This window comes from Desmodus rotundus, chromosome X (assembly GCF_022682495.2).
Source record: "Desmodus rotundus isolate HL8 chromosome X, HLdesRot8A.1, whole genome shotgun sequence".
In the NCBI taxonomy this organism is placed as follows: domain Eukaryota; kingdom Metazoa; phylum Chordata; class Mammalia; order Chiroptera; family Phyllostomidae; genus Desmodus; species Desmodus rotundus.
The window spans coordinates 59750459-59775672 of NC_071400.1; the positions used below are offsets into that span (position 1 = coordinate 59750459).

The 25214-nt window shown below is 44.6% G+C and overlaps 1 protein-coding gene across 1 annotated transcript; it reads left to right on the forward strand.

Moving 5' to 3' along the window:
* Window positions 1–3794: 3794 nt before the first annotated feature.
* On the forward strand, window positions 3795–25214 carry GABRQ (gamma-aminobutyric acid type A receptor subunit theta). The gene is made up of 9 exons (XM_024551187.3): window positions 3795–4183; window positions 6269–6357; window positions 12086–12153; window positions 14144–14364; window positions 16112–16194; window positions 16700–16837; window positions 17416–17568; window positions 18851–19086; window positions 19662–25214. The coding sequence occupies exons 1-9, from the start codon at window positions 4035–4037 to the stop codon at window positions 20442–20444; spliced, it is 1920 nt and encodes a 639-aa protein (XP_024406955.2). The 5' UTR covers window positions 3795–4034; the 3' UTR covers window positions 20445–25214.

The window sequence follows — 25214 nt, forward strand, 5'->3', positions numbered from 1 at the left end:
CCTACATCATGATCCCATATCCAGGTTAAAGTCCATTCAATTTGGATATTTGTGGGTATTCTAATAAATTAACTAGACAAAATTTCAACAAGTACATTTTTTGGTTTTGTTGTTGTTGTTGTTTGGGGGCTGTATTTCTTGTCAGGGCCCTCTGGGGTGTAAGGTCTGGAAGTGAAATTATCATCATCAACTTTTTGGCAACCTCTGTAGTCTCAAGGGTACCTAAGAATAAAACTTTAAGCTTCAGGCTTGTTTTCCCTAACAAATGAGTGACCCATTGCCTGTGGAATTTGATTCCAAGGTGCGGGAACATCCTGCATCTAAATCAATCTACTCCCACCTGCTGGCAGTTGCCTGAACTTCCAGTCAAAGCTGAATTACACTTTGAAAAAAAATTCAGTGTCTGAGATTTTGCTGCTTATGTTTTATTCTAGAGTTTCGAACATTGCTGGTAGCAATTTTTTATCAGATGTATCTTCCCAAACAAAGGAAACAAAGAAAAAATAAACAGGACAACATCAAACTAAAAAATTTTTGCACACCAAGAGAAATCATCAACAAAATAAAGAGACAACCCACAGAATTGGAGAACATATTCACTGATATATCTGATAAGGGGTTAATATGCAAAATTTATAAAGTACTTACAAAACTCAATACAAAAAAAAATTAAAATAAGCCAGGTGGTGAGGGACAAATACCATATGATCTCACCTTTAACTGGAATATAATCAACAAAAGAAAAAGCAAACAAAATATAACCAGAGACATTGAAATTAAGAACAACGTAACAATAGCCAGACGGGAGTGGGGAGGGGGTAATGGGGAGAGGGGTCTACAGGAGCTACTATAAAGGACACAAGGACAAAATCAAGGGGGCGGTGGAGGTGGGGGAGGGAGGTGGAATTGGCTGGGGTGGGGTGAAGGGATGGGGAGAAAATGCAGACAATTGTAACTGAATAAAAATAAAAAAATTTAAAATCTCAAAAAAAGAGTTTTGTTATTATGGAGATAGTTGATAATTTTATTTTGTCTATTAGCAGAGAAAATTTTAGTTAATTCATTAATTGTACTAAATAAAATGCAGTGGGGGAAAGCTAAAAAAAAAAATGGGCAAAGGGCCTGAATAGATACTTCTCCAAAGAGGACATACAGATGACCAAAAGACATATGAAAAGATGCTCAACATCACTAATCATCAGAAAAATACAAATTAAAACCACAATGAGATACCATCTCACACCTGTCAAAATGACTATCATCAATAAATCCACAAACAGCAAGTGCTGGCAAGGATGTGGAGAAAGGGGAACCCCTTTTGCACTGTTGGTGGGAATGCAGATTGCTGCAGCCATTGTGGAGATATGGCTGCAGTATGGAGATATCTCAAAAAAATAAAAATGGATCTGCCTTTTGACCCAGCGATTCCACTCTTGGGAATATATCCAAAGGAACCCAAAGCACCAATTCAAAACAACATAAGAATAGCCATGTTCATTGCTGTTCTTTACAATCATTACAAAGCATTATTTACAATCACCCAGATATGGAAGCAGCCCAAGTGTCCATCAGTAGATGAGTGGATAAAACGACTATGGGACATTTACACGATGGAACACTACTTGGCTATAAAAAAATAAAAGAAAATGTTACTCTGTGACAGTATAGATGGACCTGGAGAAGATTATGCTAAGTGAAATAAGCCAATCAGAGAAAGATAAATACCATATGATTTCACTCATGTGTGGAATCTACTTAATAAACTGAATTAACAAGGAAAATGGGGACAGATTCATAGATGGAGAGAAGATGACAGCTAGTGTGGGGGAGATCAGGGTTGGAGGGATTGAGTAAAAAGGAAAAAGGACTTATGGTCATAGACAACAGTGTGGTGATTGCTGGGGGTGGGGGTAGATAAAAGGGGACTAAATGATAATGGAAAAAATACAATAAAGATTTTTTTTTATTTAATGAGAGTAACATTTGAAATCGTGCCCCCCCCAGCATATGTCATCACTTTGGCTCAAATTAACTCATAATTGTTTTATGAAAAAAATATCTGGAAATAGGCAAACCTGGAAATGGGGATTCTAGTTTGGATGTCTAGGGTTATATGACCTTTCTGTATTTGGTTAATCCCTTTTCCTCTTTTCCTTCTTTGGGCCTCAGTTTCCTCATATTATAATCCAGGTGTTTGGGGAAAATGACTTGGAATAGCCCTTCTACTTTTATAAAGTACGGATTGTCTCTACAAAGGTGCCTGGGTGACCAGCGACAATGGGAACAGAACTAATAGCAGCAGGAGTGTGTTTGACTGATCCACTCCTGTATATGATAGTAAGTGACATATAGGTCCCACCATCCTTTTTTATTTCTGCACCCATGTGGGAAAGAGAGTGTTTGCTGCAATGGCAGCGGAAAGAGAAGGAAAAGAAGACATGAGGGTGCTCTGCTCATTAAAAGAAAGCAGAGAACTATGAGACTTTAAGTTTGATTCTAAAATGGTTTAGAAAGCAGGGATAAAGAGTTAAACCCTTAGCTGTGGGGAACCTCAGCCAACCAGGCAACTGTACCTCTGCTGGGCATGAGCAATCCCAACTCACTTTGCCAAATACTGAGGGAAAGGGGAAGAAGGCTGTATTTCTGTGTGAATGTTCTAATTAACCAAGAGTTAACTAGAAACTTATTTTCATTGCAATCTTTCTCATTGCCTTAGGAGGTTCAGCACTAGTGAGCATGACTGAGGTCTATTTCTTGATTGCCCTTCTGGTCCATGGGCTCTGAGGGACCTCTTTCTGAGTTTGCTTTGTCATGGGTCTGAGATGGAAAGGACAGAGGGGACTGGGTGGAGAATTTTCCTTATCCTCTGAGATCCTTCTGTTTCATAGGACAGTATTCGAGGTAGTGGAAATAATAAGAGCTTTTCCACGAAATGGAGCCAGAATTTAAGAGCATTGTCATGGCCTGCTCTCCAGGGTATAACTCCCTTGAACATCCAAAATACTACTGGCCTTTGTCTTCTTTCTCCTTCCATGGTATCAGCCATAGACTCTCACTTCAACTCTGCATGCCCTGGCTATGGGACAGAGTCACAAATCAGGGAGATCCCAGTTGGTAAACCCTTCCAATTCCCTGAGCTTTGTCCCTGGGACTCAAACTTGGGGTCAAGAGTCTGCGAAATTAAAGTCTTCAAGAAACTCTCGGGTTCCTGGAGCTCAATTTCCATCCTTATAGAGGGGCACTCCTGTTATGGCCAGACCTGTGTCATAAAATCCATTGGTGATCACCGGTAGGTTCCACAGAGGCAAGGCATGTTTGGAATGAACATCAGTCAGATACCTCCTGATTCCCAAATGTGAAAGGCTCTTTCAGAACGTATATTCAGCCAGAACAGTCAAATCATCTCATTCCCTTCACACACCCCACCCCACACACCCAAAACTCTTGAACACGCTTTTCCAAAACAAACACACATTTTACATTTTTGCAGAGAGGAAAAGCAGGACCAGGCCCATTCCCCTAGCCGCACATCAGTGTCCAGCTCTCCCCACGCCCCCCACCTCCGCCCGAGCCTGGTCCCGCCCCTGTCTGTCAAAGGCTGACCTGGGGAAGACTGCAGTGGCCTGAAGGGGCGGGGGAAGGGGGTGCTGCCCTGCAGCGCGCAAGCTGCGGGAGGAGGCAGGAGTGCGCGCCTTTTAGTGCGGCTCCAGGAGCCAGCCGGATTGGTTGGGCCGTGCCGTCTGAGTGGGTGGAGCCAGTTGAGCTTCCAGTGGGTGCCCGGTCGCAGCCAGAAGCAAGCGGAGGAGGGCCCAGTCACGGCTGCCTGGCGCGTCCAAGGGGCGTTGCTTGCCGCAGAGCTGCGGGGGCTGTTCCTCCCCCCATCCCTGCTCCGGGTACATTGGTTACTTTTTCCATAGAGGCGACTCCTAGCGACCCCCGAGCTTCCTCTCTCCCTGCACTGCCCCCACTCCCTCCCTGTCCCTGGTGGCAGTCAGCTCTCCGGGGCGCTCTTGGGCCGCCAGAGCCCTGCGGCCATGGGAATCCGAGGGATGCTGCGAGCCGCCGTGCTCCTGCTGCTCATCAGGACCTGGCTAGCAGAGGGCCACGACACTACTCCTCTCCCGGAATTCCACTTTGAGCTCTCCTCTACCGTGCCTGAAGTCGTCCAGAACGTCTTTAATTGGTAAGCCAATGCCACCTGGGCGGGCAGGGCGGCAACAGAGTCGGGGGAGGGAACCTCAAGCCTCTTGGACAGAGCGGGCTAGGGGAAGACTTGGACCCTGGATCGCAGAGCTCTGGCGCTTGGGCCCTGCCTGCCGGTCCCCGGAGGGGAGTTGGGTGGGAGTGGGGGTGACCGATTGAAATAGAGGCCTCTGCTAGAGCCCACCTGTTTCTGTAGCGCCTCACAGAGCCCTGCGTGTGCCCAAACTGAAGCCTCGGGGGTGGGGAGAGGATACCCTCACCCCAGGGTCTGCCATCCATCCCCAGGGACTAAGAACATGGGCAGCTTTTTCGCAGTCACGTCTTTTGGCATCTGTGGGATTGGGATGGACGTAGTACAGGGTGATGGGCAATTCTCAAAACGTAGACAGTAGAGACACCTGTTTGAGTGCGCATTTTAGTCTGTTCCCTGAGGCGCGCGCGTGTGTGTTTTTGCGTGTGCATGTTGAGCGATGAGGAGCTTTTCTGATGCCGCAGACAGAAATGATTGACTCGACCTTACAGGAGCCCAGACAATGCGATTGGTGGCTGTATAACGGTGTAACCGGGTGGTCTGAGATGGATGCACTTTTGTACATACTGCTGTGAAATCACTTGAAGATTCAGGGTTTTTTTTCTGTGTTTGATTTCAAGTTTCTTTGGGTATGCAAATATGTTAAAAGGTATTAAACAGTCAGCCTTTACATGTCGATCACACAGAAATGTGTATTTGCAGTGGCCAAGGAACCTGAGTGGGGCATATAGAAAACCTGTGGTCCTAAACAGGTGGGAACGCATTACTTTAATTCGGGAATTTATGTGTCCACTTTGGAATGATACAAAATGAGATTTTGTCACTAGAGGTAGTTGGACATAATTTTAATGGCAAACCAGAAATGAACATGTATTCAGAAAAAGGGGGAGGGATAGTTGGGAAAGGTTCCAGCAGACAACTCTGCAATGGCCTCACCCCCACCCAACATACCTGACTGTGCTACTGAACATGCTCGCTCGCTCTCTCTCTCTCTCTCTCTCTCTCTCTCTCTCTCATACACACACACACACACACATGCACACACACTGAGATTTACAGGGGCTGACATTCCCTGGTCATTGCATCAAAGATTCTAATAGTCATAGTGATACCCAGGACTTTTCTCATTCACAAGTTCCTCTTGGGGAAGAGACCCACCAAAGATCTAGGTGAATTGGGTGAGCACATCAGAGACTTCTAGAAATGCCAGCTTTATGGGGCTGAGCTGGGTTCACTTACATATGTTCACCCAAAACACATCTAGGCTGGAAGCATATGCTTAGCCAAAGAGATACCTGCTCCCAGAATACAAGTCTTTTTAAGGACAGACCTGAGCCTCAAAAATCCGAAATGGTTTCGTTGGGTGAGGGTCATAAATCTCTGCTACATTAGCCAGACCCTGTCTCTGTGTCATATGCTGTATGCCAAGTCCTAAAAACAGGTGTACAAAAAGAAGGTTCACATAAAATGTGATAACAAAATGCCCGGTCCTAGCCCAGGTAGGGGTAATATGACTGGCCCAGAGAATGTAAACTGGTTGGCTCAGCTCAAGAGGGCACTGAGGGTAGAATGTGACATTTCCTGGGGCAATTAGGTGTCCCTGGGAGGATTCCCACCAACCCAGAAAGCTGTATCGAGGCTGATGTTAAGGTGGGGCTCCTTAGGGAGTTGAAGTAATGCATTTATCTGGGGGCTTCCACCTCCCTACTCCATCCTCTCTCCACATCTCCTATAGGCTCCTCTCTTCCCCACCCAGAATCCTGCCTGGTAACAAGGATCCAATCTGTGTGCCCCATCCTCTGGATGAAAGCTACGGAGGGGGAGGGGGAAAGAGGAGTCTGCGTCACTGCTTCTCTTCTGGCTGACTCACTGTGGGGAGGGAGGGGAGCAGGGAGAGATGCGTACATGTATGACTGTACATGTCTGCATGTGTGTAGGAGAAGGGAAGCCCTGGCAAGTTGACGCCTGGTGTGTTCTTTGGTCTTTGTTCTCTGAGAAGCAATATGACATTTACTGATGATTTCTCTGTTTTAGCAAAAATTGTGCAAATGAAGCTGTGGTTCACAAGATTTTGGACAGGGTGTTATCGCAATATGATGCCCGTCTGAGACCAAATTTTGGAGGTAAGACACATCCAGACACTGGAGGCCTTCGTGTTAGGTGAAACAGAGCTGAGATACAATAAGGCAGCCCCACTGAGTAAACTGATCCGTGGCACTCTCCTGGCTCAACGCTTAATATCTCTCCTCTGTGGAGACCTACTGGGAGAACTCCCAGGCCTTTTGCTCTACCCCTGGAATTTTCCCCACTTCTCTACCTTCTTATGCAAGAGGCCTTCTGCCCCCCACCACCACACACACACATTCCATTACAATGGCACAGAGGAAGCCTGAAGCTTGTACTTTCTGCTGTGGCTGAAAAATGCTAACCCAGAAATGGGTTTGCCAGACAAAACACAGGCCATGCTTCTCAGACTAGAGTTTTCTGCCCCATATATGGGGAAGGCACAAATTCTTCTACTTGAGCACACATTCTGGGCACCGTGGACACTCTCCTTACTCACCTAGCTCAAAACTAAGGGCATTGTCTTCTCTGTCTGGTCTACTTCACCCACCCACCTGGTCTTGGGCACTGCTGCCTCTGCCCCCCCTCCCCAAACCTTTAGCTCCTACCAAGCTCATTTCATTTAGCACACTGCAGGCAGTGTGATTTTTATAAATCCAGCCTGATCACTTCAGGATTTTTTTTTTTTTTACCGATTTTAAAGAGAAAGGGGGGGCGGAGAGAGAGAGAAACATTGATTTTCTGTTCCACTTATTTATGCATTCATTGGTTGTTTCTTCTAAGTGCTCTTTCTAAGTTCCACCAGGGATCAAACCCGCAACCTGGCATATCTGGATGACACTCTAACTGAGCTACCTGTCCAGGGATTACCACAGGAACTTCTGATGCCTTTATTTAACTGCCAAATAAAATTCAAACTCCTTAGCCTCGCACTCAGATCTCAAGCGCAGAGATAAGAAATGACAAGCAAAGTGAACCTCCAGGAAGCCAATATATCAGTTTCTCCCTATATCTCTACCTAACCTACCGCCTTGGAAAGGGCAACTGACCTAGACCACAGGGCCTTTAAGCTACAGGCAACCCACAGAACAGGAGTAGCATCCTCTGGCCCAGGGAACACCCAGGAAACCTAAACCAAGGACAAACAAAAGAAAGGGTGCATTAAATAGAGGTTAGTCACATTTCTTCTCAAGGAACAGAGAAGGAGCTAAAACACAGGGTGGCTAAGTCAGGGAGATCACTCTACTTCTTACAGGTGGTAGAAGTAGACCTCCCACACTGCAGTAGATTAATAAATGCTAATGGATCACTTTTATACATATGAATAGAGGTCTTTTGAATACACAATGCCTCCACCATAAAGGGTACACAACTGTTGGGACTTTCCCCTGTAGTAGACCAGTGAGGGTGGGGGTGGGGGGTTGCGGCCATGCTGGACGAAGCTATGATTTGCCTGGGGAGGCACCTTGAAAACCAACGTGGTCACCCTGGGCTAAGCTTAGAGTGGGGAGACTTCACTAGTGTCCCCTTTACTGTGTGCTCCTTCCATGAGGACAGAAGGTGCAGCCCCAGGATCCAAGGTGAGTGTGCACTGGGACTGGGAAGCAGGAGGGGGGAGAGCAGAAGGCAACCTCTTTCAATATGGGAATTCAGGTGTTAGGGCTCAGTCAACATCCCATTGCATGACACTGGTTTTGAATCAGTTGCACCAAACCCCAGTGGGTGTCAAGGGAGTAGTTACCACATTTTCTTTTCCTTGTTCTCTTGTTTCTCAGCAAAGGCTGATCAACAGTCATTTAAGTATACCAAACTGTTTCAAGATGCCATCTCTGAAAGCACCCAGGGCCAGGGGAAAGGAGCAGGGGCAAGGACCTGCTGAGGATTGTCAGGTGTGGCTTGTTTACAATATCTCCAGGGCCCCTGACAACCATATTTTGAGCTATGCCTGGCCTCTTGGGTTACACTAAACTTATAAGCATGCATACTGCACCATATGAGAAAAGATTGGTCCCTGATTTGGCGAAACAGTAGATGAAGGTGAGAGTACCAGGACAACACAGGACCTTCCAGCATTTACACAAAAGGAGACACTATAGGCTCTAAGTCTATGGCTATTATATTGTGGGGGGAAGCAATCAATGGGATAGCTGGGTCAGGGGATTCCGGGTTGGGGGAACCCAGGACAACCTATAAAGCCTCCCACTAGACAGAGTCAAATTCCCTTCTGTGTCTGAGGTGAAATCGAGTTTCAAGGCCACATACACACCACACCCTACATGCAAAGACCACACCTAACTGTAGTCAGCTTCAATAGGGAGCCATATTATGCCTTTGAGAAGAGGAGGAGGAGGAGCCAGGGAATGTTAACAAAGTTGCTTCTTTCTGGGCAAGAGAAGTGGACTCCACAGTGTTGCCAGAGGAAGGTCCCTTGAGGATTTCATCTAGCCCAGCACCTCGCATTACATGGGTGTGGAGTGAAGGAACAAATGGGACGTCATCATCATTCCTTTATTTATTTGTCTTCTTCTGGCATTCTGATGGATTCTAGGGAGAGAGGAATTAGGGCAGCACAATTTCCCAGGGGAGGGAAGTGGTTACCCTCTCCCACTTTTCCCAACCTCCTGAGCCCATCAGAAGGGATAGCAATGGGATATGGGGCTGAAGCCATCAACCCAGAGAGAGCATTTAGACACCTTATCTGGAAGCTTCTTGCTCCCTTTTGTTCTGCTTTCAGGGATGTGGGATACTTTAGCTAAGTTCATATCTTGAACCCCTGCTAGCACATAAGGTATCGCCTCTATATTGATAAACTTAAAAAAGGTCCCAGGCCACCTTCTCCCAGACTACATCCTTGAGCCAGGATACATGGCTTGGTAACTGCATTTCAGCTCACATTTGCCCCTTTAACTGGGAGCCCTTGGACAGAGCTATGCTCTTTAAGGGTTAGGATTGCCTGAGTGGCACCAATGGTCTAGGATGAGAAGTCTGACAGTACAGTGAAATGGTGAGGGGATAGCTGCCCGGCCTCTCTGGGGCTTGATACCTGCCTAATACAGCTTTCATCTGAAGGCATGTAGGAAACCTGAAAGGCTGTAATAAATAACTTTGTTTCTAGAAACCTCTGTCACTACAGAGTATTTTGTTAGGAATTATTCACAATAACCCTGAACGCTGGAGTCTGGGCTATGCCCTCACACAGAGGCCCATTTACTTCTCAGCTGCCATCCATACACTGATTCCCAATAGCACTTTGCTTTTTGAAGCAGTGGGATAGGAATTACACATTTCCCACTTTGGTGCTCAGCTTCTGGGGCAGTCAGCCTGCAGTGAAGCCAGGAGGCTGAATTGCAAGCATCATGCGTGTTTCCATAGCAGTAGTGTGATGTGATGCACGTAGAATAATGGCTTAGCTGTGGAGCTGGGTGAAGGCAGCTTTAAGCAAATGAGGAAACAATAAAAATGTGTTTTTCCACACCATCTTACCATCTTATAGTTTAGTACATATTTTCACATCCCTGTTCACATTTGAGTGGGCAGCATTCACACCTAGGCCTGAAAAAGAAAGCCAGTAGACAGAAACACACACACATTCAGTCACACACATTAATACACACAAACACCCTTCAATATACTCACAGATTTACTCACACATATATACACACTGACATTCATTCACATGCACATGCTCACAATATATGCTCACACATTTACACACATAAACACGCTCACATCTACAATCACACAAATTTACACAAATGCTTAGACATTCACATTTAGGAACTTACGCATTCAAATACACATATTCCCACATTAGTATGCTTGCACACAAATAAGCTCATGCATTCACTCTTACACAAACACTCATTCATACACACAAACATGTCCACATATTTACCAATTTGCACGCACACATTAACATGTTCAAATTTCACTCATATCTGCACAGTAACCTACTAACACACATGAATATGCCCATAGAATCACTTGCATATTGGCATGGTCACACATTTACTCACACACAAACACACATACACTCACACAGACATGCTCACATTCACTCAAGTACATAAACATGCTTACATACACTCATATGTGAAGGGTCTGAGTATATAAGTATGATCACTTATTACACTGATCTCTTGCATATGAACAAGGCCACACACACATTCACATATTCAATAATGAACTTGCTCACTCACACAAACACATACAGTCACACACTCATAAGTTCACTTACATTCTCAAACATTTACTCACATAAATACCAATCAACTCACATATGCAAAAATGTTCACATGACCACACACACATTCCCTCAAACATGCTCATAACATGCTCATACATGAATGCATGAGCATGTTCACACATATGAACACAGACGCGACTCAACACATACATACACTCATGTAAACACAGCAACTTTATGCACAGACATAACCATGTATTTGCTCACACATGGCATGCTGACAAATATGCTAACACATGAACAGGCTCACACAGACAACCCACATATTCACTCCCACACAATACACTCTAATGCATGCACCTGGTCACACATTCACTCACCCAGAAAGGTGCTCATAGACTCACTGGCTCACAAGCAAACATACCCTCACTCACATCCATGTGAATACGCTTACACTTATGGAGATGCTCACACATGCGCTCCCTCAAAAACATTAAAATATTTAATATTTAAATAACCATACATGCAAACATGTTCCCGTCCACTCATATATGTACATGGCCACACATTCACTCACATACAAACATGCTCACATACATGAAAATACAAATTTGCAGACAGACAAGGTCACAAGTACAGAAATGCTCACGTATTCACTTGCACATGAACACATTCCTATATTCACTTTCACACAGCAACATGCCTACATGATTTCATGTGCTTACATATTTACTCACACACAATATATGTAAGCCCAGAAATATGTTCATGAATTCACTCATATGAATACATGCAGATTCACTCATATACATGACATATATACGCACACATTCACACACAGAGATAAACTCCCAAATCCACTCATACTCACACATTTCTTTGCACATTAACAAGCTCATATACATTCACGCATAGTCTCACATTCACTCACTAACACACAAACACATTCATTTGCACATGAACCCACTCATAGATTCACTCTCACACAACGTGCCTACACACTTGTACATGTGCTCACATTTACTACTGAAAGACACAATCATGCTCATGCATTCTTTCACACACAGACATGCTCACATACACTTATATACACACTGACACATTCATCTACGCATGAACACATATTTACTCATACATGTGAACATGCTCACATAAACTCATGTACATAGCTCACACACTCATTCACACAAAAACACATTGCCTCAAACACAGACACCTGCATGCACTCACACAAATATGCTCATATACACCCAAAATCTTAGTTCTTGTTTTGGGGCTCATTGCTCCTGAGTTCCCAATCAGGGAAACATTTATAACTAGAATGCTTCATCACCTTATTTTCTGTTTATATTGCCCTAATTTCTTCATTTTAGTGTGTTGAGGGCCAGGCCCTGCTCTAAGTACTTGGCCTACATTAACTATAAGATCAGTGCTATAAATGATCCCTATTTTACCCATGAGGGAACTAAGGCTCAGAGAGGTTAGGTAACTTATTTAAAGTCACACAGCTAGGAAGTGTCAAATATGCGGTTCAAACCCAGGCAGCCTGGCTCTTACCCTTTACCTACCCTGCATGTAATAGTGGTCTTCCTGTATTGTAGGTGCTCCTGTGCCTGTGGGAATATCTATGTATATCTCCAGTATTGACCATATCTCAGAAATGACTATGGTAAGTGTGTTAACTCCATCCATAAGACTGGAGACAAATTACATGGGACAAGAGGCAGGGTCATAAGCCAACTCCAGTTGTTTTGACCTGCAACAGAGCTCATGTGGAGAAACACATTAGGTTTTGGAAACTGAAACCACATGGAATTTAAAAAATGAGTAAACCCAGATATATTCTAGACCTAAAAGGCTTATAAAGTTTCTAAAAGATAATATAGGATACTGAATTTGCACCTTTATGGTAGCTAAGAACTTCAAAAAAAACATAGGAAACATAAAAATAAACACTGGTAACTTCAACTAAATTAAAATTCTGTTTAGCCATATCTTCTGGAACTTCTCTTTTACAAAACAAACAAAACCAGTATAACAAATGTGAAAGGATAAGTCAGAGTGGACTAAGGTATTTGCAACACAAAGGGCTGATATGAGAAATATACATAATTCCTGTGGATTAATAGAGTATTAAAAAACAAACAAAATGATCAGAACATTTGAACAGAAACTTCACTTTTGTGAAGATAATCAGGTGGCCACCAGATTGACACCTGGTGGCAGCGACAACCTCTCCCTTAACTGTTAAGGAGTAGTTACATTTATACAGTCCTAAAATTACATTCAGCCCTTTGAAGACAGCCATGAGGCTGATGTGGCCCCCAGTGAAAATGAATTTGGCACCCCTACTCTATGCTGTGGAGAGAACCAGACTCTATGAAAATATGCTTGAATTTTCTATTAATCAGTGAAATGCAAAATAAGACCACAATGAGACCCTATTACATGTCTACCAGATTGACAAAAATCAAAAGTCAGAAACTCTCATCTGCTCTTGGAGCGGGGTGTAACATGGAACTTCCATTTCATAGTTCTTATTATGATTTTGGTATGAATAGTGTGTTCACACAATAATGTACATAGTATGTTTACATAAGGAAATGTTATCTAATATGCAGGCAATGCAAGTGAACAAATTTTATTTACATACAGCAATCTGAATGAATATCACAAATAATGTTGAATGAAAGAAAATTGTGAATATATATAGGATGATTCCATTGGGAAAAAATCTTAAAATAGGTCCAACTAAATAATATGTTTCCTAGAAGTACATGCATAGACAATAAACTCTTAACAAAAAGCAAGGGAATTGTCATTTAAATATAAGATTTAAATGGTTACTGATGGGAGGAGTGGGAAGTATATTCTGGAAGAGATGTATTGAAGCTTGAAAGTTCTTGGTAGTGTTCTATTACCTAACCTGAATTTTAATTACCAGAGGTTCATTTTATTATTCCATTGCTGGAATTATACCCTAAGAACCCTGAAACACCATTTCAAAAGAACCTATGCACCCCAATGTTCATAGCAGTGTTATTCACAATAGCCAAGTGCTAGAAGCAGCCTAGGTGCCCATCAGTAAATGAATGGATAAAAAAACTGTGGTACATTTACACAATGGAATACTATGCGGCAGAAAGAAAGAAGGAGTTCCTACCCTTTGTGACAGCATGGATGGAACTGGAGAGCATTATGCTAAGTATAATAAGGCGGTGAAAGACAAATACCATATGATCTCACCTTTAAGTGGGACCTAATCAACAAAACAAGTGAGCAAAATGTAATCAGAGATATGAAAGGAAATAAAGAACAAACTGACAGTGATCAGAGGGGAGGGGGTAAGGGGGAAAAGAAGGGGAAGGGTAGAGTCAAAGAACATGTATAAAGGACCCACAGACAAAGACAACGGGGTGGGGGAGGATTGAATGTGGGAGGTGGAATAGTTAGGATGGGGGAGAGTAATGGGGGAAAATGGGGACAACTGTAATTGAAAAACAATTTAAAAGTAGCTGACATTTAGCATGCTTACATATGTTTCATTACTCATCTATAGTTATAATGTATTTCTTACACCTGCATACATACACACACTCTCTGAAAATAGGGAGCTGGACAACCTCGCTTACAATTGAGATTTACCTTTCTCTCCCCAGGACTATACTATCACGGTATTTTTTCATCAGACCTGGAAAGATCCACGTTTAGCATACTATGAAACTAACCTGAACCTGACTCTGGACTATCGGATGCTTGAGAAGTTGTGGGTCCCTGACTGCTACTTTCTAAATAGCAAGGATGCCTTTGTGCATGAAATGACTGTGGAAAATCGGATGTTTCAGCTTCACCCAGATGGAACAGTTCAGTATGGCCTCCGGTGAGTTCCCCAGGGGCCTAAGGATCCTCCTGGCAGATTTCCCACTGAGTAGCCCACGAATGCACTCTAAGGGACACATAGAGGATCCCATTGCTTTTCAAACCTGTCTTGCACTGTTCCCTCACTCATCCTACCCAGTTTCCTACACACATCATTGACTGTTCTGTCCCCACACCTTGGCTTCTGCTGTTGCTTCTGTCTGAAAAGGCCCTTTCTGTGAATCTAAATCTTGGCCATCATTCAATCGCTAAGTGAAATGCCTCTTCGTCAAAAGCTCCTTCTTGATTCTCTCAACTGGAAGAGCTCTCCCTCTGCCTTAATGCTTAATACATTCTGTTATTTATCTTTGTGTCTTTTCTCTCTCATGAAGGGAGGGAAAGAGACAGATAACTACCGAAGCCCATGCAATGAGGGAGGGGGACCGATCTCTGCCACTGCTCATATTTGCATCATGTAGGGGCCCAGGGGTGTGCAGTTTGGGTCTGTTGTCTATAACCCTGTACACACAGAATGTGTGCATGCTGGAAATCCTCACTGATCTATTTATAGCATAACAGATGGCCACCATAGCTCTCCTCACAACATCATCTGTTACAAACCATCTCTTAAGACAAGCGTGACAGAGAAATTTAGCTCAGAAAATTTCTCCAAGAGGTAGCACCAGGGTTCAGCTCTATCTCTGGGTCTCTCTTTCTCTAGGATGCTCCTGCTCTGTCTCTTGTTTCCCTCTTTCTTCTCTATCCACTTTCCCATGGACCAAGGCACTGGAGCCAGAGAACAACAAAGCTTGCAGGGAACAGGACAGTGGTCACACTTATTTCATTTAAAGGGGACCTCACCTGATTATTGCTGCATGGCAGACTCACAGAAGGGACACACACACACACACCATACCCACTGTGCAAAATGGAAACCACTTCAAGGGTTGAAAGGCAGGCACTAGGCTGGGGTTAGCAGCTGGGGAGGGCAGGATGAGGGGTGGGGCAGAGCTGCCCAGCTGAGGCTGGAGAGAGCTTTTAAAATTACCCTTTTTGCACCAGTAACTCCTCCCATTTCCCTGGCTTCTCCAGGACCCCTCCTCAGATTCCTCTCACAAACCCAACACGTGGCAACTTATAGCCCCTGTCCAACACTTCATGGCCCATCTCAGATATGCTAATCCCTCCTATCCAATTATACTCACTGGCATTGTGCTAGTCCACAGTATTCTCATAGGCAGATATACAGAGATGAGAGCACTGTGGGATGGGAGCAGTTTCCATGGCCAAAGATGGGCCTGGACCACTGCTCACATCCGTACCTGAGGACTGCCCATGACCACTGCACAGCAGATGTGGGGCTGCTCTTGACAACCTTACTGCTTCTTCAGCAAGAAAGCCATCTTTATTTCTCTGCATTCAGTTTCTTCAAGGGCCCTTTTCTTTCTGACACCCTGAGGTGTCCTGACATGCCATACATGTGTTCTTTGTTCAAGTCCTGCCAGATCTCTTGGTTTCTTTGTCACAAAACTTTCCTCTCTCCTCCCTACACAACTGCAACTCATATTTCCTCTAGGAAGGAAGGAAGGAAAAAAGAAGAGATGGAGAAAGGGAAGGAGGGCCCGGCTCTAATGCAGTCAGTATAGGAAGGTGTTGAGATGGGTCAGTCCTTGGGATAACTCTTCCTTTTCACCCCTGCAGTGTTCTCAGGAATGGTTGCTTGACTGGGCTAGACTCACTTTTTCCTTCCTTTTGCTTTTTCTTTGCAGACTCACCACCACAGCAGCTTGCTCTATGAATCTGCAGAATTTCCCTCTGGACAAGCAGACCTGCAAACTGGAGGTGGAGAGCTGTACGTCTATCTCCTGTGGCCCTTTCTTCCCTACCTGTGGTTGTGATCATCAGGAAACCAAACACAGACTTGATAGTGAGAGGGATGGCATATCTCCCCTACTCCCTCCCTCTCCCTTTGTCTTCTACTTTAGATAGATAGATAGATAGATAGATAGATAGATAGATAGATAGATAGATAGATAGATATGGCATCTGAGAGAAGGTGGCCTTTAAGGTATAAAGTCCCACAGGGAAATTGTACCCTGCTATTGGGAAATTGTGCACAAGCTAGTGGGTGGGAGTGCATATCTTTGCTGTGCTTCCCTTCCTGGCTAAAAATCTCCAAACTGATAGTTTTATTTTCAAGTGCCTCCCTTGTCCATGCCCAGAGTCAGGAAAACACAAAGGAAGCCCTCGAAGTGCAGGTTCTGACCATCTTTTGGATTCCACAGACTGCTCTGATGTGAAATCTGCTTATGCCTGTTTTCTAAGACAGACTGACTCTGTTTCTCTCCATCTCCCAGATGGCTACACAGTTGAAGACATCATGTTATACTGGGAAGGCGATGATAATGCTGTCCAGGGGACTGAGAAGCTACACATCCCTCAGTTCACCCTCCTAGGAAAGACAGTAACTAGCAAACAGGAACGCTTCTACACAGGTGGGTTTGACCCCTTTCTTGTCTCTTGTCTTTTTATTGTACCCTACTAAACTCCTTGAGACCTCTGCCTCAGACTTCTGCACTCTGCACTGCCTCCTTTATTATTTCCTTCTGCTTCTGGAAGCTTCCAAAATCCCTTCATAAAGTCCCAGTTGCTTACCCTCTGCAAATAAGGAAATGGGTGTGGAAGTACTTCGCCAGGTTTAACACTCTACACGTGTAAAGGATTCATGCTCTTGTTGATAAAAACAGGCCTCCTACCAGGGCCAGCCCCTCATCCTCCATCTCTTTGCAGCTTTGAAACACGTCATGCCTCTCCCATTTCAAAACTTCAGTTGACATGAAGCAAGGAAGGAAGGAAGGAAGGAGGGGAAAGCAAGCTTGCTCTGCCATAGCAGTCTACTGACACATGCCATTGCCAGTGGCCTAAAGGCAGCAAATGTGGTCAGTTTGGCAGACTGCTCAGGCTGGAGTATTAGAGGCTGAACTGCCCATTGGTTCCTCTTCCTCCATTCTCTACATTACCCTGAAAATACCCTTAACCTTGCCACCCTGATATCAGTATGTCTCCCTTCCAGGTTCCTATGTACGCCTGATACTGCGGTTTCTGGTCCAGAGGGGAATTCTCAGCTACCTTGTGCAAATCTATTGGCCTACTGTCCTCATCACCACTGGCTCTTGGATAACGTTTTGGATGAACTATAAATTTTCTGTAACCAGGGTAACAGTGGGTAGGTACTATCCTCCCCAGCCCCCAGTCCCAGAGAGGCACTTGGATCATCTCACTCAGAAAAAAGTTGAGAGTAAGAGAAGAGTACTGGGAATAGTATGTGACTGCACAGGAAAGGAAACAAGATGGGTCCTACCCAACAGGCATTTGTATAGGTACTTAGCCAATCCTCAGCAGGGAGACCAACATTGGAGACAGGTGTGAAAAAAATCAGGGCTGCGATCTTCATATGTTGGGCCCAAAGTACAAGAATTCATTATTTTCTGGATACATGAATGAATGGGCAAGTCATAAATACAGATCAGAAATGCAATACAACAAACAGTGATTAAGCAACATACCATAATGCCCTACTAGGCAGCAGACAGCTTCCAGAAGAGCTGTATTCAATGAGTATCTAGTGGAATGCTTACACAGATGATATTGGAGTCCAGGAGGAAGTGACCCATGTCTTGGGTAAAACTGCACCAGGAAGTGTTACACGAACTGGGTTTTCAAGACTTGTAGGAGGCAGAGACACAAGACTTGGCATTCCCTAAAAGGGGAAATAGCTCAGCTAAAGGCACAGGGGCCCTAAAAAGGGGCTAAATTATAGAGTACGTGGAGCAGGAGCTGGGGAAGTGGAGAGCAAGCAGGAAAAAAGCCTAGGATAACTTAGGAAGACCTTAAAAATACAGTTTAAGCAATTGGGATTTCATGGATAAGCAATGGAGAGGATCAAAGGTTTCTGAGTAGTACCATGGAGGGGCCTAAGAAGTCAGCTCCTAAATTTATCTAGCCCCACCCTGAAGAATAGTGTCTCAGATCCCCATCTGGTTTCTGTCTCACCATCTGTGAAGCAGACTCCTCAGCCTCCTTCCTTAGGAGCACATGCTACACTAAAACTTTATATTCCTGTAATATTTTAGGACTCACAAAACCTTCTAGGGATGTGACTTCAGTTAGTATTGAGGGGATAAAGAAATGCCTGTGGACTAGAAGGCAAAAGGGGAAAGGGTCATTATAGGGCAAAATGGGGCTGGGGATATAAGTCACTGTGAAACCATAGCTGGAGATTTTTAACTTGATCCTAATGGCAATGGGAAGTCACTGAACCATCAAAGCACAGGCTGGGTGTAAAGATGGGGCAGCAGGAACAAAAAGCAAAGGCCCTCAGGCCTAGAGAACTGAAGGACTTTTATGCTGAGGGCCCTCCCCACCCCAGATTGGCCTTTGCTCCCTTTCTGTATGATGTGAGCCCAATGGCTTGCCAAGAACTTCACTCACCTGTGTCATGTTTATAGGTCTGACCTCAATGCTCATCCTGAATGCCATCAATTCACATCTACGGGATAAACTCCCCCAATTTTCTTGTATCAAGGCCATCGACATCTATATGGTTGCATGCTTCTTCTTCGTGTTCCTGTCCTTGCTGGAATATGTCTTCATCAACTATCTTTTCTACAGCCGAGGAGGAACTCGGCGCCGTCATAGGCAACATAGGAGAGCCCGAAGAATTATGAACCGCTATCGCTACCAGGTATTGAGCCTGCAGGTTTGATATTTTGACTAATAATCAGCTTTCCCTGAATACTTCTTTAGCCTAAGCTTAGCACTTGACCCTTCCACATTTTTAGTAATTCCTTTAATGCACACATACACATACCAGATAACAAAGAAGTAGAAAAAATAATCGTCCTCTATAAGTTGAGTCATTGTTCAAAGTCACAAGGCTAGTAAGTGGCAGGGCTAGATTTACCCAGACCTTTGGCCTTCAAATCTGGTCTGCTTAGCATGCTTCCAAGAGCAAGCAATGAAGCCAGAGGGAAAGGGAGCACAGGTAGGCTGAAAGAAGGAAACAGATACCATAGTGGCTGGCCTACCCCTTGATCTTCTGACTCCCAAAGCCATGCTGAGGCTTTTGCTGCTGGTGTTACCTTAATGTCAAGCACCACCCCTTCCTGCACAGAGAACCCAATCTCACCTGCCTGAGGAACCTTGTCTTTGTCCACCCCACAACACTCCAGAGGGAGCAGCTGCCGCAGGGTAACACAGGTTTGGCAGCCACCAGGGATTTCTCTTACATGCTAACAGCCTCTTGGTCCTGTTCCTCAGCCCCATGTGCACCAGAGACCCCAGGAAGAGGAGATTCTGTCAGTGGAAGAGATCAACAATCACATTACAAGTGCTGATGAAGAAGGACCTGTCCCTCCTCCCTCCCCAAAAGTGCTTATACATGTAGGATTTGAATCTCCTGACTTCTTGAGTCTATCTACTGTCTCCTCAAAGGGTGATCAGGTTAGCATCAAAGATGAAGGTGGCTTTCCTCCCTCTAGATCACTGCAGGCTTGCCAGGCAAGCCCAGAAAGCCTCAACTCTTTGACCTTCATTCCAGAGCAGGCCCCACTGGCCACCTCAGAAAGCCTCAGCTCACTGTCTTCTCTCTCAGGCCAGTCCTGGCTGGCCATAAGAGAAAGCCTGAATGATCTCTCCTCCACCTCAGAGCAGGCCCTGCATGTCCACAACCGGAGGTGTGTGCAAGAAGCATGCTGCAACCCTGGTAAGATACCTAGAAGATCTGAGGAGTTCCTTAGCATGCCTGATGATGTCAAAGTTGAATGTGGCTACCCTGACCTTAGGATGCAATTCCAGCATGATGATGACACTACCTGGAGCCGTGATGGTGACAATTTCATGGGCTTTGATCAAGACGAGGACAGTAATTCAGAGTCTGGTGATAGTTGCCCCCCAAGCCCTGGGTACTCCTTCAGTGAAAGGTTTTTGTACGATCTCTTTGACCCTGACTATGTCTCTAAGGTTGATAAGTGGTCCCGGATCATCTTCCCTATTGCCTTTGTGGTGTTCAATGTTGTTTACTGGCCATACAATGCTATTTAGTCCCATAGTGCCCCAGAGCAGCAGGGACACTGTGCTGTGCTCCTTTCACAGTTTCTTTTGGTTTTATTTTGCCTTCTTTTCTTTGTTTTATTTTTGGGGTTTTTGGGCAGTTGAATCAGTTTTACCTTTCTCTTTATAAACATGAGGTGGAGAGTAGTTGGAAAGAATGTGTTCTGGCTTGAAGGAAAAGGATTGAGGAGGAGTTGAGGGTAAATAGCTCATTGATTCTCCGTTTCTGCTAGAAGACTGTCACCTTTTCAAAGACTTCTAACATCTAATCAGCACAGAAAAGTCCCTGGAAATGTTGAGAGGACAGAGAGGAGCCAGACTGAGGGACAGAAGAAGGAGCTGAGCCTTACACACAAACATTTCTGGGGGCTGTTCTGTCCCCCTGAAGTGTCGATTTTTTTCATTACTTTTTTCCTTCTTTTTCCTGTTAGGGATTATGATCCTTGCTCACCTACTGCTTAGGGTTTTAGGGAAGAAAGTCAAGCTTGATTAGGCTAGGGTACACGGGAGGTGGGCAGCTCTGGCTTGGAAGTGCAAGGGACTAGCTCTAGGGAAATTGAAGAATTTTGAAACTGACTTTCCCCACTGTTTTTCTGTTGTATTTTGAGAGTGTGTTGTTGTAGCACAGGTTTGGGAGTGGAATGTAGGTGGGTAGTCAAGATGCTAGGAAGATGTCAGGGTAAGTGAGAGCATTTTCCTAGCAGGAGCTTGCAGAGAGTGAGTGATGTCGGTTTGGAGATTACCCAAATTGAACTGGCATCTTTCGAGGAATTGAAACTTCTCCTGTCTATATTTCTGCTTCAGAACTCCAATAGGTAGTTTAGTACATGTGTATAGGTCAGATGCTGAGTTGATCACTAGTCAGAGCAAGCACTTGGTGAAAAAAGACTATGGTTAGAAAAGTTCTGACCTGCTATTTCACCATCTGATCTAGGATAGCAAATGAACAACTGTTGTGAATCTCTATACTAATCCTTTCTATTTGTCCAGTGCATAGTGTCAATGAGCTCACTGATCCATCACATTGTCAGACCCTCACAGAGGCCCTGTGAGTCAAGGAAGGCGAAGCACATTGTCCTCAGTGTTCCAAGGGGAAAAAATGGAGCTTGAGGACGTTCAGGCAGTGAGTGGTAGAGCCACCCCACTTACTCTTCCTTCTTCCTGTCCTCTTAACTCTCCCAATCGAGGCACTCCCTTTTTCTCCCCTCCCTTTTAAAAATGGGGTGCTCCTTCAGGTTCTGCCACACACCAGACCTAATTCTATAACACCTGGAGCATGTCTGCAGGAAGAGGCCTGTGTGAACCGAACATATGGAATATGGTCGCTGCCCACCCAGTGGGGCTCCTAAGGGAACTAGAAATTAGCTTGTGCTCCAACTTGTCAAGCAACTCCACCTCATTGATGGAGGCCATGGGGGAACAAGATTTGCCAAGCACTCAGCCTATGGGCCTCCTTCCTCCCTAGGCAGCCTGCCCTAAAACCCCTCAGCCACCTCCCCTTTTAACTGTGTTTCTGTGTATACTAGGGTGTGTGTGTGTGCATCAAGGTGATTCTGTGTGCACATACAACTATTTAAGAAGCTGTATAGCTATATGTATATCAGTGTAAATCTCTATTGGTATGTATAAGAGTGTATATATAACAATGTGTGGATACACATATGCTTGTGCACACCTCTATGAAAGAGTATGTAAACTTGTGAGTTATGTATGTGTGTGCTTGCACATATACACATGGGTGTAATCTGTGTGTCCAAGTGCATGTGTGCATACCTATGTTTATTTATCTGATTTGAATAGGTGTGAAAGGAAATACACCTGAAAGCGTATGTATTTCTTATTGGTGGCTCTTCTAGAACTACCAGAATTCCCTTGGCCTGTTCCCACATAAGGAGGGAGGAGCTCTTTGGCCAGGCTGATTAACTGTTTCATTTCAATTCCTATTCCAAGGAGCAGCATCTCCTGATCCCTATCCACTCCTGTCTTTCTCCCTCCACCCATCTGTGCTATCTCCTGGATAGAAGACACAGAAGAAGTGAATGTAGTCCTAGAGTCCTAGGAAGTGATAATTTAGTGCCTTGAGGTAGGAAGTGCTCAATCGTGGAATGAGCTGGGAGTGAAGAGCATTTTGCATTGTCCTGGAAGGACATGTTTGGGATGCCTTGAAGATACATTGAGAACAGAAGTATTATATAGAGAGCAAAGAACTGGAGAGATGGTTATATTACTGCCTTTATAACTCATCCCTTTATTCCAATCACCTTGTAAGCCTGACCTTGGAGGCAGCCCCAAGCAGGTGGGTGATGTGAGGAAATGGCCCAGGGAACTGGCTGCTAGCAACCGGATGCAGAGAACCAAAGGTGCCTGGGAGATGGCTGCAGGCATGGACTGTCTTGGTGGGCCCATTCAGGGCAGGGGCGCTTTAGTAGTCACCCTGGGATGGTTGTTGGCTGAACTTCAGCCTTGGATTTGGAACTTCCTCTTTCCACCTCCTCCAAGGAAAGAGATAGTCAAAGGGGTGAGAAGTCTGACCAAGGAGAGAAATACAAAGAGCGCCAGGGACTGACTGCCTAGTTCAGCCCAGCTTGTCATCTCTCCTCTTCTTTTCTATATAGGCATCATATAAATATAGCCTCCTACATGTTCACACCCACAGAGACCTACACAGTCACACATACATGTATTACACACATTGGGCACTCACTTTCATCAGTATATACATATACACACGGACATGCACAAACACATACAGCCACACATATGTTCACAAACACAATCACATGCGTTTACACTTGTATGCACACACACACACCAACAAATTTGTAAGACAGATAAGAACAAGAAAGTTGCCACTGGAATGTCTAAGATTGCTTCTTTTGGACACCCCTCACAGAGAGATCCAGGTTGGAGGGAAAGCAATGACCCTACATATGAAGCTCCTACCATGACTACACAAAAGCTTAAACATTGGTTGATTGGTTTGGGTTTGGGTTTCCAGGATCCTGGAAGGCCTTTGAGCCCTGTAGGAGGTAAGCAGCTCATTTAGGGTGAGGTCACACTGACGAAAGAGACTGGAGCAGTGGGGGACAAAAAAGGGGTTTTAAGATATGTCTGGCAGCAGTGCACAGGAAGACCTCAAACCCTGAAGAAGGTACAGAGGCCAGTTGTAAATATCTTATAGATCCATGTAGCTAGATATATTAGTATACCTTAAAAAGAATATCTTGCCCTAATGTGCTGCAATGTGTTGAACTCTACTGCAACTCATATTGTGTGAGGTTAAGTGTCAAGGTGAGGTGGAGGTCTGGCAATGACACCTTTTCAGAAAGTTGAACCTTCTGAGTTTACCATGGAGTTGACCATTTTAGCCTGAAAATTGCCAGATCTTCTCTTGTCATGTTCTGTGTATGTTCTGTCTTCAGCATTGTCGTTGAGCTCCCTCATCAGCTGTCCCCAGTGGTACAGGCACACCCTCCTCTAACTGGCTGCCTATATCCCCTCCCACTCCACACCTCAAACCAAGTAACTCTGGAAGTCCAGAGTATCTAGTAAGGCACTCCTGGGGTTCAGCCCATGGAGACTTTGCCAGCCCCAGCCAATCAGAGAGTGCTGGTGGTGATATTTGGAGTTTGGGAAGAGGGAAGAGTGTTGCTGAGTGTGGGATGGAGCAACCCCCACTTTACTCCTCTACCCACTTTCCCTTTCTTTTCCTCACATGGACTATCATATTAATTTTCTCCCTAGAATCCCCTCTCCGTCACTACTATGGGAAAAATACTGTCTATTTCTCCAAAGCGTCATTTTATTGTGGGGATGTATGACATGTTTCCTACCAAATTCTCACCCATTCCGTCTGCCATTGTGGGGTGCCTTCGCAGAGATAGCAGATGATCTGTTGGGTCATACCAGAACTTGTAAATGTATTCTTACAATCCATATCATGTTGTTAATAGTGAGGCTGCTGCAATCTCTTTGCATATTTAGAGCTGTGTTTTGCTGAGACTGTGGCCATTCTTTATTCTGTACATAAAAGAGCTAACCCTCTGAACTATTAACTAATGAATGCATTTGCTAAGTTATCCACCTGCATGGTACCCTACTGTGGTGCTGCGCATCAAAGGAAATTGTGATTTGTCCTACAAAGTGCAGTGTGTTTGTGTTTGTTGTATAGTGTCCTGTGATCAATATGAAATCTTTATTATCAGTGTTGGGTTTTCAGGGTTGGGATGGGGAGGGTGTTATAGTGTCTCTCTCATATATTTCAATTATGAAATAGCCCCAGTTGGTCAGGTTCACCTTTGCTAATTCAACATGTGTGAGACTTTGCACCCACCATCTTGCCAAATTGTGTCCCTGGGGTCAATAGTCATCAGCAGAATTGAAGGTAGCCAGGTGTGGTGCAACTGACCACAATGCCAAAGAAATCTTCAAAAGGCAGCCAAGGCAGTGTCATTCTGGAGGCAGATGGAATAAACTAAAACTACGCACACAGGCATGTATGTCTCCAGGACAGGTGCTGGGCCCAGGCAGTGAACACCAGGAAAGGAGGAGGAACAAGACCCACAAAGGGGTGCAGAGCAGCAAAGACCCCACAAAATAACCGGTGCCCTTTGTTCATATTAAATATAAATTCTTGCATGAGAAAGACTTGACCAGTTCTGACTTCAAAGAAGGATAACATGAAGAAACATAAAATTATGCTTCTAAAAAATATGCTGAAATAAAGTTTTGTAAATAGCCAAAAGGAGAAAATAAATATAT

Bases quoted from the DNA above. Each gene is read 5' to 3' on its own strand.
- GABRQ (XM_024551187.3), top strand. From the start codon at position 4,035: ATGGGAATCCGAGGGATGCTGCGAGCCGCCGTGCTCCTGCTGCTCATC. The intron at 14,365-16,111 runs GTGAGTTCCCCA...TTTTCTTTGCAG, and splicing joins ACAGTTCAGTATGGCCTCCG to ACTCACCACCACAGCAGCTT. The intron at 16,838-17,415 runs GTGGGTTTGACC...TCTCCCTTCCAG, and splicing joins ACAGGAACGCTTCTACACAG to GTTCCTATGTACGCCTGATA.